The sequence below is a fragment of the Protopterus annectens genome, chromosome 6.part1 (assembly GCF_019279795.1).
Source record: "Protopterus annectens isolate FY-2018-M chromosome 6.part1, PAN1.0, whole genome shotgun sequence".
NCBI classification, from domain to species: domain Eukaryota; kingdom Metazoa; phylum Chordata; order Ceratodontiformes; family Protopteridae; genus Protopterus; species Protopterus annectens.
Genome location: NC_056738.1, coordinates 65,637,898 through 65,652,125, shown reverse-complemented (window position 1 = coordinate 65,652,125; position 14,228 = coordinate 65,637,898). Strand labels below are relative to the sequence as shown.

The window sequence follows — 14,228 nt, the reverse complement described above, 5'->3', positions numbered from 1 at the left end:
AACTGGCTCCCTTCTTCTCTCAGCGTTTTTTCCTCTTGGAGGGTGCTTCACCAACAGCCAACAAGCCTGAAAAGACACCCAAACCACGAGGCAACTACGTTTTAAGAGAGGAAGATGAAGGAGTTATGGAAATGACCCCTAGTGGCCAATAAAACTACAGTTTCAAGTCAGTAACCACCTCTACGGGGGGCAGGGAAGCTGCTCAATGTTAGTCACTGCCACTGATCAACAGAGAGACCCTCCTCCAGCCCAAGCAAAAATGGCCTCACAGAAACTTTCAAACTCACTTCACTTCAAATTCACTGTGACACTTTGGCTTCTTCCTTTCACTGGTACCAAATTCTTCCTTATTCACTTTGGGATTCCTCACCTCATCATCAAATCTATTTTCTAAGCTCTCTGGCATAATTTCCAGTACACTTCTCACCGTAACACTCATTGTTTTGATATACTGGTCCTCTGTTTCCATCTTGAATTAATGAAGCTTGGAATTATGTTCACTTCAAATTCAGCCATGCCCTATAAATACCACAGTTCCTACCCTGGCCAGTGATTATTCCAAGTGCTTTCCACTGCACATAGTCAGCCCACTTATAGTATACCTTGTCCAGTTTTAAACCTTTCATTTGTGGTATAAAGTTGTTTCTGTAACAGTCTCTGAATCCTTTTTAAATATTCAGCCACAGCAAATACTCTCCTTGACACATATAATGATGAAATACATTCTCTCTCTGCAATGCTCCTTGAGTTCCCTTATACAGCAGACAGCTTATTGGTTAGAAATGAATGAAGATCTGGGTTTTGATCACACAGAAGCTGAAATAGACTATAATCACAGACATCTTGCACAGTACTTCTTTCCAACAGACCCCATGGACCCAACGGTAACTGTTTTAAATGTAGGTACCCACTTAATTCAGTCCTGGAGTGCTGAGACTGAATGCCCCAAAAAACAGGCTCGCATATAAAAATTCTGAGATGGCCATTTCTCAGAATATTCTCTTTTCTTCAAGATATGACAATCTTTGAGTTACTGACAGGGGTCTAGGGAAGTAAATAGTGTGGGAAGAAATAGCCAGGAAATTGTTATGGCTAGGCTTGTATAGGCCCTAGGGCTGATAGCCTAGTACCAACCTATGAACTATATGTCAGTTTAGGGAGCTGTGGGGGGCTTGACCCCCTGCAAAAAGAAGTTTAATGATTTAAAGGAGAAGAGCAATGTTTTAATATTTGCTATTTTCCTGCATTTGCAGTGTTTTTTTTCAACAGGTAGGCAAGTTGGCATTATGAGTGCTTACATTTCTGTAGGGAGCTGGCCCTCAACAAACACACACACACACACACACACACACGCACGCACGCACGCACACACACACACACACACACACACACACACACACACACACACACACACACACACACACACACGCACACACACACACACACACACACACACACACACACACACACACACACACACACACACTTGCTTTCTAGGACCATGCTTTAGTGTGTGCATTCATTTGGATTCACCTTCAGGAAAGTACTTTGCAGCTAAATGAACATGTAGTCAGCCATGAAACCAGAGTGATGGCTGCTCACCACCTGCAAGGCAAAGGAAGAGGATCAGGCCTGACGCGAACAGATTGTCAGGCAGGTTCAAACTGGTTTAACTGCACTCTTACAATGACATCTGGCTCTTGAGAATGAAATGCAATCTCTTTGCTGGAGAAAGAACCACAGCTAATACAGGCTGATGAAAATCACCAGATAGATTTAATTGGCCTTGAGTCAAAACATGGTATTAGCTCTAAAACTATACTTTTTGAGCTGTGGTTAGATTTTATGAGCTAAAGTTATAATATGTAATGATTTGAACACTTTCTTTAAATCTGAAGAAGAGAAAGCATTGTGGCTTCAACAGAGGTTATTTAAGGGCTAAGTTGGGTGTAGTCTGTTTAGATTTATCTGAGGAAGCTCTGGAAGGTACCAGGACGAAAGCGCTAGTACTTAATTATACTTTTTTTTATTGTTCTTAAGTGTGAGTTTGTTAATAAACCTTCTAAAGGAACTTTTATCTGTGCTGGACTTGCTGCTGCTTTTTCTGCTGGTCATTCACCAGTTTGTTGGATCACAGAAAGAGGTTCTCACTTTTGATTGTCAGCTGGGGTGCCTTCTGTGTGGAGTCTACATGTCCTCCCTGCAGTGGCATGGGTTTCTTCCAGATGCTATGGTTTCCTCTCACATTCCAAAGACATGCAGTAGGTGGACTGGACATTCTAAATTGGCCAAGTGTGCGAGTGAATGGTACGGATGAACTACCATGGCAGGTCTAGCCACCTGGGTTTGTAAACATTGGCTCAATATGACTTTCACTGCGACACCCTGACCCCATGTGCAAAATGGACAAAAGGGGTTGAGGATGGATGGATGGACTAACAAGGGAGTGATTTTTATAATGGAATGGAATACAAGGAATATAGGGAGAATTCATAAAAAGTTAAAGCAACATAGATATCTGAACACATGTCGCTGTAACCTTTCTGAATTCAGAAACAGTCCTAACATGGTATGGCATGGTGCTCTAGCATAATGATGTGCAGCAGTATGTAGGGCTGTCTCTGTGGCTGTGCTGTAAGTATGCTAATGAGACAGTCCAGGGAGAGGCATATGCTAATTAACCATGTGCTATCTCTCTTCCTCTCCCTCTCCTGGAACTACCTCCATGAAGGCATCTATGTGTGGAGCAGGGTTTGCCATCAAAAGTTCAAAGGCTCATTAATAAAAATCGTATGGTCGAAAATATGTTTTCAAAGTTTCACAATGCTGAACTGGAATAATACAAAATCATAATAACGAAAGTAAAGCTTGATTCGTTATTATGAGTTCGGCATTCTGATAGGAGATCGCGGTACAGTAAGGACCGAGGAATTTACCCTTTTCTTCCCTGTAGTGCGATCTTGGAGTTGGTATATATAATTTACAGGGGGTGTGAGGTGCAGAGGGGCTTGCCCCCCTGCTAAAACATAAAAAGGATATATTGACTTTCGAAATCAGAAGTCTGGCATGCCGAATGTCATTTGTCATGTTTATGATGTTCGACATTAAGCTAAATTTTGCATTTGTTTTCGGAATTTTATTTCATTCTTTTGACAGCAAATTATTTTGCCTTTGATAATTTGATGGTAAACAGCTGAGCAGATGTGAAGATCAGTACTGCCAGCCCCACCACAACGCCATAATGAACACACATTTAAAGTAGTAAGATGATTGGAGGGTTGGGAGGAACCACTAGTCATGAAGGGTACTGCAATTGTGCCACAAGGGCACCTACTGTAGTATTGTGATTGGTGGGTTGGGGGACCACTAACTACCAGGGACACTACACTTGTGTCTTAACAGCGTTTAAACTAGTACTGGGATCTAGGGTGGGGAGAACCACTAAACACCAGGAAGTGCTCTAAACTCATGTGCCTTAATGGCATTTAACTACTACGGGGATTAGAGGAATGACTAAAGGACAGATACAGGAACTTTAGCGGGCGTGAGTGTGCGTGACTGGGGAGGGGATGCTTTTGCCACAAGATGTGACCACAGCAGTTAACTACTACAATGTACAAATTGCAGTAGTAACTGTGAGTCACAGACATGCAAATTAGCTGATAATGAGGTCTTTCCTCATAGTAATTAACATGTCTCTGAACTTCAAAATAGCACATCATGGCAGCAGGGCCATCTTACGGCTCACGCTAGGCCCTTTCATGAATCCCCAGGATAGCTTTAAGTTTATGTGTACCTCCTGCTTTCAATAAGCATTCCCTCTTAAATACTAACATTGTTTTTCAAAGAAAAAGGTTGCTAGCTGAAATATGATGTCATTTATTTGAAGACACCAATTGGTTAATTCAGCACTAAAGAAAGTTATTTCAACTGCATTTGATTTTAGTTCTTCAGTCTGAAGAAGTATCTTAATCAAGAAGGAAGCATGTACCTGTTCAGTAATTCTTAGCTGATTTTTACTGCTTTTAATAAATTGTTCCTTGATTTTACTCCCTCCAATTTTGAGTGTGGTTCTTGATATGTTTTGCATACTTCCACAGTTTGAAAAGACATCTTTGTATATGTAGATAACTAGAATATTAAAATTGCTGTTAAATAATATTAACTTAGTACATACTGGTAAATGGTACATATTTCGAGGACTAAATTATATTATTAAACTGTATGTAAAAGTGAAGAATACAAGGCATAACAAAGCTGCCTTATGCATGAAAATTCTGTAGAGGGTGATTGACACACGAATAAGCAAAATAGTAGAAAGTAAGATGGGAGATGAGCAGTTTGGATTCAGATCAGGATGCAGCAGAACTGACCTGATGTTTTGAGTGACACAGATACTTGAGAAAAAGCTAGAAATGAGGAAAGAGTCCAACTTGGCATTCCTAGACTTGGAGAAAGCCTATGACAAGGTCCCAAGAAAGTTGATTTGGGCAGTCCTGTGGTGGTTTGAAGTCCCCAGAAATATTGGTAGAATTACTGCATGCTATGCACAAGGACCCAATGACTCATGACTCAAGTAAGAACAGTGTTCAGTCTCACAGAGGGGTTCCCAGTGGGAGTGGATGTGCATCAGGGTTCGGCTCTGAGCTCATTGCTGTTTATACTGGTAACAGACTACCACAGCAAACAGGTTGGAGGGGACAGAGCAACAAAGTTGCTGTATGCGGACAACATGGCATTAGAGGCAAACTCTGAGCAAGAACTTAAGCAAAGGATAGGGACATGGAATGCAAAACTGAAGGCACATGGGATACAACTGAGTACAGATAAGACAGTTGTAATGGCAGCAAACAGTGGAGTTCAGAAGATGCTGAGAACTGAGATAAATGGGAAAACAGTGGAACAGGTTAACAGCTTCAAGTATCTGGGAGGTCTGGCTGAGCAGCAGGGAAGTCTGAATGAGAACGTCAAAGCTAGAATCAGAGAGGCTCCAGCAAAATGTCACAAAATATAAGGTGTAGTACATGACAGAAGAATGGCAACGAAGCTGAAAAGTAAGGTGTACAAAACAGTGGTGTGATCAGTACTACTGTATGGTACAGAAACCTGGGCAATAAAGGCAGAACAGTTGAGGAGGCTACAGATGATGGAGGTGAAGTATCTAACATGGGTGGTAGGGTGTACACTGTGGAACAGATGAAGAAATGAAGGCATACTAGCAGAAGCCAATGTAGCTCCAATTACAGAAAAGGTCAAATAGAACAGACTGCTGTGGCTCAGACACATGTGCAGAAAAATAGAAGATAATCTGGTGAAGAAGATTTTAGACAGACAGGAAGAAGGCAAGAGGAAATAAGGACCTCAAGCAAAGAGGTGGATAAACTCTGTGACAGAAGACCTGTGACAATCAGGCATGAGTGTTGAAGAAGGCAGGAGAGTGTTACTGAAGAGAGAGCTGACGACAGTTGACACAGCACCTTGACTCCATGTAGAAAATGGGAAGAAGAGAGGTTGATGATGATGCTCATTATTTCACACCTTTATACACGTTTTTTAAAAATTTCTTAATAGACAGTGTAACACACAGGTAAGAAACATTTATGTAAGAGTCAAAAGAAAGCCTGCAAAGAAAGTCACTGACATTTTTACTGAGGATTCACAATCCTAACAGTATGTCTCACTGCTTATATTCTATGTTCATGGGGCTATGATCCGACAATACAGAGTAGTGCACTATAATTTTATCAGTTGTGCCATCACAGTGCATTTTAGGCATGAAATAGCTTTCTAAGAAAACAAGGGAAAAACACAAAATTAGTACAAAGTAGCTACTGTGGTGCTGCCAAGTTTGGATTGTGTAGAACTTCATGTTAAGATAAAAAAATACATATTTTTTAGTTTCTGCCCACAGTAGTCCTTTAATAAGTATGCTGATTAATAGTGATACTGTTAACATCAGCTCCAAGTAGATCCTTGAACTGAGGGTAAATCTTTTAAAACGTCTCACCTCAGATGGTTATACAATATGCATACTTTTTATTTCAAGATTTTACCGTTTATATAAAGAATAATCATCATAAAACAGCAAAATTATTTTAATTGGACATGACCATATAGTGTGGGTATTGGATACTGGAGGTATCCAGTTACAATGTGAAAATCATTTCCACAGAGATCTGACTAATTAATATAGATATATCACTCAATAACATATTTTGCTGTTATGCTACTTTAAATATATTAAAATTTACTAGTTCTTACCTGAGTCATTCTGCCTACTTTTAAAGAACTGAACATAAACTATAACATTTATTTTCTAGAATGAATTTTTTTTTTACCTGATCACTGGATAAATTCCATACTCCATTGATTTTGTCATAGACTTGCTCCTGAGGCAATAGCCGTAACTGCTTATTTTGAATCAACGCTCCTCTTAATTTGAGATCCCGGTACATCTTGGATGTTTCATATGCTCTAGAAAGAATACACATTTTTATGTTAGTACAACACAAGTAATACAGGCTAAATAATTAATGTATTTATTTGTATTGCATCTATTTAAATGGGATGCATGTTTTATTCATTAAAGAACTTCACTGAATAAAAGCAGAGCAAACAACTTAACTACAAAACAAAGGTAAGGTTAAGCACCACAGAAACAGGAACATGCAGAGATGTAGTAACTACAATCAGTGCCTACACACACACACACACACACGTATATATATATATATATATATATATATATATATATATATATATATATATATATATATATATATATATATATATATAGATAGATACATATAGGGTCTATGTTAAAACAACGAAAAGTATAAATATCAAATGCTCGGATGAGCAAAAAAAAGAAGTTATGTTCTTACCATAACGTTTCATGTGGAGTGTTCATCTCGCCTTTGTTCTTACACACGGGTTCGGAGCCGATCCTCGGCTCCAAGTCGGCCACATAGCAAAGCTCTGCATCTTAGAGAAGCTCGAGACCAGGCTATATCCCACAATCCTCCCTGCCATTACTCAGATCTAGTTTGCAAGCAAACCAGACTAACAATAACCCTGAGGTGCTAAGGCTACATATTTCCACAAAAAAAAAAATTCAGAGACACCATCTCACTGACAAATTAACTAAGGGTAACGAAATATACCCGGAAGAGGTAAAGACATGTGGACCAGACTCTAGTCCTACTCGTTCTTCCAAACACGTGAGGGAGGGAAGGGGGGGAATGTAAGAACAAAGGCGAGATGAACACTCCACATGGAACGTTATGGTAAGAACATAACTTCTTTATGTGAGAGTGTTCAATCTCGCCGTTTGTTCTTACACACGGGTAGCGTCCCTAGCTCCGTCACCCTGAGTGACTCATGGAAGAATGTTCCTGAGCACAGTGGAACCAAATGATGTCCTGTCTTTGGAGGCTTTGTCAACCCTATAATGAGCGATGAAAGTATGTGGCTTAGACCACGTGGCTGCTGCACAAATCGTGTCCAAAGGCAGGCGAGCTGCATGAGCCAAGGAAGTGGAGACGGACCTAGTAGAATGGCCTTTTGGTTTGGTGGGCAAGGCCTGATTTGACTTAGAATACACAAAGGCTATACAATCAGTAAGCCATTTAGAAAGCATACGTTTTGTAACTGCCATGCCCTTTTTATTGTCTGCAAATGCAACAAAAAGTTGATCTGTTTTCCTGTAGTCTTTAGTCCTGTCTAAATAAAATCTGAGCTGTCTGTGGACATCTAACTTGTGCAACATATATTCCAACTTGCTGGTATGGTTCTTGAAGAAAGTAGGGAGTTCAATGGACTACTTAATATTTATGACAGAACATACCTTAGGAAGGAAGGATGGATTTGTTCGTAAAGAAACTCTATCTGAGTGAAAAATTAAGTAAGGTGGTTTAATTGACAGTGCTTGCAGCTCTGACACTCTCAGAGCTGAAGTAACCGCTACAAGAAAAAGAGTCTTCCACGACAGAAACTTCAGGAGGCAAGAAGAGGCTGGTTCGAAGGGTGTTAACATTAGTTGTGACAACAACAAATTTAAATTCCATGGGAATAAAGGGTCTCTGATGGGCGGTCGAAGATGGCAGGAACCTTTCATAAAATCCTTACAAAGCCTGTGGGACATAATAGAAGAACCGTCCTCACCAACATGGAAGTTGGATATGGCAGCCAACTGCAGTCTTAGTGTGGAAGTAGAGGCTCCTTTGTGGAAAAGGATGGAAAGAAATTCTAGAACTTTATGTAAAGGAGCAACCAGGGGGTCCAAGTGTTGACTAGATGCCCAGTACACAAAGTGTTTCCATTTACTCTTGTAGAGTTTTGTGGTGGAAGCCAAAATGCGCTGAACTGCCGGAGAAAGTAGATCAGACCTGGCTAGGCGGGGAAGTGGAGCAGCCAAGCTGCTAGTTTGAGGGATAGAAGAGATGGGTGAGGAACTCCCGACGAATGTGTCAGTAGATCTGGTACTGGGTCCAGGATCCAAGGTTCCTCTGTTTGATGGGCTCGAAGAAAGGGGAACCATATCTGTCGAGGCCAGAATGGGGCTATGAGTATAATTGTCCTTTCCAGATTCATGGCTTTCTGAAGAAATTTGGGAATCAAGGGGGTAGGTGGGAATGCATATAGGAGACCCGGGGGCCAATCGTGTATCAGTGCGTCCCTGGGAACATCCCCTGGAGGGGGTAGAAGGGCAAAATAGCTTCTGTATTTGGTATTCATCGGGGAGGCGAATAGATCGCAGCAAGGCTGGCCCCATTTGCGGAAAATTCTTTCCGCCACTTGTAGTTTGAGGGACCACTCGTGAGGTAACAGGATGGCTTTGCTCAACCTGTCCGCAATGACGTTGGATGACCCCGGGATGTGCGTTGCTATCAGAAAGCGACCCATGGACTCTGCCCATTGCCAAATTCTCATGGCCTCTCTGCATAATGGGCAAGATCTGGTTCCCCCTTGTTTGTTTATGTACCAGACTACAGACATGTTGCCTGTCTGAACTGCTACTGTTCCTAGAGGTAGGAGGGTTTGAAAGTGTTGCAACGCCAAGAACACCGCCCTCATTTCCAGAACATTTATGTGCAGGTTGTACTCCATGTTGGACCACTCCCCTTGGACTGTTCTTCCCTGAAAAAGTCCCCCCCACCCTATCAGGGAAGCGTCCGTGGTTATAGTGGCCGTCGGATTTGGTAAAACAAATGGACGACCCATAGTGAGATCCTGGCTGGACACCCACCATGAGAGGTCTCGCTTGCAAGAATCTGTTATCAGAATCTCGTACGTTAGGGTAACTGCTGGAATGACCACTGCGTGAACAGCAGCCATTGGAGGAGCCTCATGTGCAATCTTCTCATTGGAATCGCAATCAGGGACGCTGCCATGAGTCCCAAAACCTTCAACACCAATTTGGCCGGGGCTTTCCTGCATTGCAGCAGAAGAAGAACTTGTTCCTTGAGGGATGAAGCCCTTACTTGAGGGAGCTTTACCAATGTTAAGCGCGTATCTAGGTCCGCTCCGATGAATGAAATATGCTGTGAGAACAGTAAGACAGATTTTTTGAAGTTTATGGAAATCCCTAGGTGGGAACAAAGGTTGACTGTATAGTTTCTTGCTTGTATGAGGAGACGCTCGGTGGTGGCAGTGAGGAGCCAGTCGTCCAGATAGGGAAACACTCGGAATCCTAGACATCTCAAGTGAGACGCTACCACTGCCATGCATTTGGTGAATACCCTGGGGGCTGAGGTGAGCCCAAAGGGCAGGGCTCGAAATTGAAAATGACTGGCTCCCAGCCGGAAGCGCAGGTGATCTCTGGACGTTCTGGCCATCTTGATGTGGTAGTACGCGTCCTTGAGAGCTATCGAGCACATCCAGTCGTCCTTCTGCAAAAATGGAAGGATCGATTGAAGCGTGACCATCCGGAACTTTTCCTTCTTCACAAAGGTATTGAGATTGCTGAGATCCAAAATGGGTCTCCAGTCCTCTGTCTTTTTCGAAACTAAAAAGAACCTTGAGTAAGTTCCGGATCCTTTTTGGTCTGCCGGGACTGGCTGAATGACTTTTTTTAAGCAGCTTTGAAATTTCTATTGCTGCTTGGCCTCGCAGACGGGGTGGCACATCTGGAGACCTTCTTTGTTGGGGTGGAGTTGACATAAGGGGTATTTTGTATCCTCTGGTTACAATGCTTTTTACCCAGGAGTCTGAGGTGAGAGTTTGCCAGGCCTGTGGGTATAAAGCCAAGCGACCCCCGACTGCCTCCAGAGCAGGACAGTCGGGCCCCCATTCAGGAGTGCTGGAAAGGCTTACCAGGGATAGTATCCCTGTCACTTTGGTTCTGCGGGCCCCCTCTGCCGCCAGAGCAGCGTCTTCCATGTCTGCCCCCCCCCTCTGCCTCGGGGGGGGGGGTTCACTCTGTGTGGCCTGGAAAGATCCCGGAGTTCTACAGAACCACATTTTTCCGCCTCGTTGCCCTTTGGGGTACGGTCTGGATGGAACGGAAAAACGGACTCCGACAGCAGACAGAGTCTTTCCTTCCTGCTCCCACCGAGTTAATGTCTCTTTCACTTTGGGCCCAAAAAGAGTGGCACCATCAAAGGGGGCGTTGGCGAAAGAAGACTTGAAGGCTTCCGCAAAAGAGCACAGCCACATCCAGGATTGTCTTCGTAGAGCAATCGCTGAAGTTGTGACCCTACTCGACCCTTCAGCCGCATACGAGATGAGCCTCATGGACGAGTTCACTATGGAGGTAAGGGTGTTAAGTTGTGCTGTTACCTTATCTAAAACAGCAGCATCTGTGTTACCCTGGAGGGTATCTCTCAGCTCCTTGATGAGATCCCTCTGTAGTCGTGTAAAATGTGTCAAATAGTTTAGCGAACGCATGGAAAAAGTCGCTGAACTAAAAATGCACTTCCCGTATCTGTCCATAGTCCTAGAATCCTTATTAGGAGGATGAACAGAAGAGGAAAACTCCGACATCTCCTTTTTAGTGGCTGCGGCCACCACCATAGCGTCAACCGGGACTCCTTTTATGAGATAGGTCTTGTCCTGGGGAGCGGTAATAAATTTATTTGGTTTTTGAGGGACCGGTTCCACTGTGTCCGGTGTCTCCCACGCCCTTTGAGCAATCAAATCCATTAACTCATCGAAGGGCGGAGTAACCCAGGAGGTAGAAGGTTGAGCACCAAATGCCTTCAGCAACACCGACTCATCCTCAGTGGGGGCTAGGGACTGCCAATCACCCCTCTGTTTTAATATCTCCAAGATGTCCGTAAATGAGACATCCTCGGAGGGGGATTTTGGGGACCCCTCTGACTCATCCAAGTCAGTGTCAGAAGTTAGAGATTCCTGTGGGGAGTCTAAGTGCCTCCTCTTGCACAATCTTTTCCTCGGGACCTCATCGGAGGGAGATTCCGGTGAGGCCTCCGAGGAACAGGGGGCATCGTCTAGGGATGGCTGAGACAATGGTGCTCCATGCTTTGGATGTGTCGTGGGAACAGAAACAGAGAGCGGCTCCTTAAGGGAGGGAGAAGACGCGTCCGATAAAGTGGTTGTCTGTGTAGACAAAACCTTCCTCATAAGGTCAAAAACCCCTGAACCTCGGTTCAAGGACTCCCCCGGTTCCGAAGAACATGGAAGAATCCGAGACACGGGGCCCATGGGTCTCGACCCCGAGGACGGAGCCGAGCCGATCTGCGCCGAGGCCCCGAGAGGGAGAGTCTGAACCGAAAGGTCGGTATGACTCTCGGTCCCGGAACCAAGGAGAGATCGTCGACTCCGCGACTCACCTATCGGTTCCGATAGAGTTCAGGTAAATGGTGTCGATCGTGCAATGGATGGTTTCGGCACCGAGGGCTCCACTATCATCGGCTCATCCTCTTCCGGCTCCGAAGACTGGATGGGTCTCGTAGGAGGACCTGTTGGAGATAAAGGAAGGCCTTCTAGTTTCGACACCAACTGGGAGGAAACTGCAATCAATTTGGAAAGGGCCGTGTTCTCCATAAGTTTCTGCACGACACGATCCACATCAGTATCAGATAATGGTCTGGAAGATCGGGTCGAAGGGGCCGAAGATGGCACCGACCGAAGAATAGACGGTGGCGGTAGTTCCGACACCGGTTCCAAGACCTGGGGCTCAGTGAGAGACAAACATTCGACGCTCGGCCCCGAAGTCTGTGGAACCGGCGAATGAACTCTAGAAGATGTACTCGGAGCCGATGACTTGGGCTCCGACATCTTTGACCCCTTCGAAGACTTAGAAGCCTGGTCAGACTTGTCCAAGGCCTCTTGGAAGGCAGGCTTAAGAAGCCCCCTGTCAATAGGTTTCCTGCGTCCATCTGTCATGACCCTCCCACTGAAGGAATGGCAAATAGAGCAATCCTCTTGCAAGTGGAGAGGGCCAAGACAGTAGACGCAGGAAGTGTGGTTGTCAGTAATGGACATTTTCTGTCCACACTGACACCTTTTAAAACCAGACTTGGCTTTTTCAGACATAACAGTAAACTTAAAGACGAGGGTATTTAAAGTTTAATAATTTTAAGTTTAAGAGAATTTACAGTTAAGTAAGGGTAGGCCCCAAAGGGAAACCTATAAAAACTAACTACAATATACACACACACACATTATAGTATAGAAAAGTAAAATATCAAAAAACTATAAGAGTATAATAACTTTTGAAACAAAGAAAAAAGACTATCTTATCTGTCTAACAAAAAAAACTCTGGTCCGAGCTCTCTGTAGCGATGTGACCCGTTGCAGCGGCAAACTAGATCTGAGTAATGGCAGGGAGGATTGTGGGATATAGCCTGGTCTCAAGCTTCTCTAAGATGCAGAGCTTTGCTATGCGGCCGACTCGGAGCCGAGGATCAGCTCCGAACCAGTGTGTAAGAACAAACGGCGAGATTGAAAACTCTCACATCGCATATTATCAACATCGATATTGTGAGATTGCGGTACAGTGAAGATTGGAAAATTTGCCCTTTCTTCACTGTAGTGTGATCTCGGAGTTGGAATATATTTTTAAGGGGAGGTGTGGGGGGCACAGCCCCCCACAATAGCAATTTCGATGATATGTGTTTTCGCTAATCCGAGCATTCGATATTTATACTTTTCGTTGTTTTAACATAGACCAGTTTGGAAATGAATTACTGTAGAAGGTAACATATTTGTATTAAATCACTTTTTACCTTCAAATTCCTACCAAGCCCGAAATCCCACTGTAGTTCTCTATTCTTAGTCATCACAGTCTTAGTGGCACAGCATGATGCTTCAGAGATCATCCACTTGCAACTAACAATGGGCAAAACAGCAATTTAAATTGTAGCTTGCTACAGATCACCCACCATGTCCCAGGACCCCCATTCCACATTTCTGGAAACACTGGAAAACATAAAGGTCCTACCAAACACCCTAATATTGGGTGATTTCAATTACCCAAACATTAACTGGGAGAACTACTCAAGTACTAACTCCCTTGCCCAACTTTTCCTAGAATTTAAAAATGCCCTGGTTCAACTGGTCAACACTCCCACCAGAGGTGACAACATATTGGACCTGGTCATCACCAACATGGGTGACCGGTGTTCCACACCAGAGGTCAACCCCTCGCTGGTTAGATCTGACCATAAACAAATCCCTTTGGATATCCATATTCCGCCCCCACCCCCGGACAAGAAAACCACCATAAAAAACTTTTCAAAAGCAAACTTCACATTACTTAAGACCGAGGTGGAAAGTTTCAAAGCCCCCATGCTGAAGGATATCACTGTCCAAGCTGCAAAATCCTTTACTAATGCATTCTAGGGGCAGCTATAAGAATGCATGGATGGTGCAATCCCAAGCCAAACCAAGACTCACTCCTCCAAGAAAAGGAAACCAGTCTGGTGGACTCCTGCCATAAACAAGCTATACAATAGAAGGAGGAAACTAGTACAGAAAAGAGTAAAATCCCAAGAAGGGAAGACATCCCTGATCAGTATCAGCAAGAAACTACGATCCCTCATAAAATCATCCAAGGCGAGCTTTGAAAGAAAAATTGCCAAGGACTCCAAAGATAACCACAAGGGATTCTTTAGCTATGTCAACAATCTAAGTGGCAATGCTCAGATCTGCTCGAAGTTAGTGCAGAATGGCACAAAATACACTGAACCGACCGATATCGCTAACATCCTGGCAGGCAGGTTCAGCACAAACTTCACCTCCCTCTCACCCCCAAAAAGGCCCAT

General features: G+C 43.7%; 1 protein-coding gene across 1 annotated transcript in view; it reads right to left on the bottom strand.

The window, feature by feature from the left end:
* Positions 1–14,228, bottom strand: part of BBS5 (Bardet-Biedl syndrome 5) — a 793,745-nt gene that overhangs the window by 444,520 nt on the left and 334,997 nt on the right. The window contains exon 6 of the mRNA XM_044075486.1: positions 6,339–6,474. Within this exon, the coding sequence (XP_043931421.1) occupies positions 6,339–6,474 (136 nt within the window). The remainder of the gene's footprint in view (positions 1–6,338; positions 6,475–14,228) is intronic.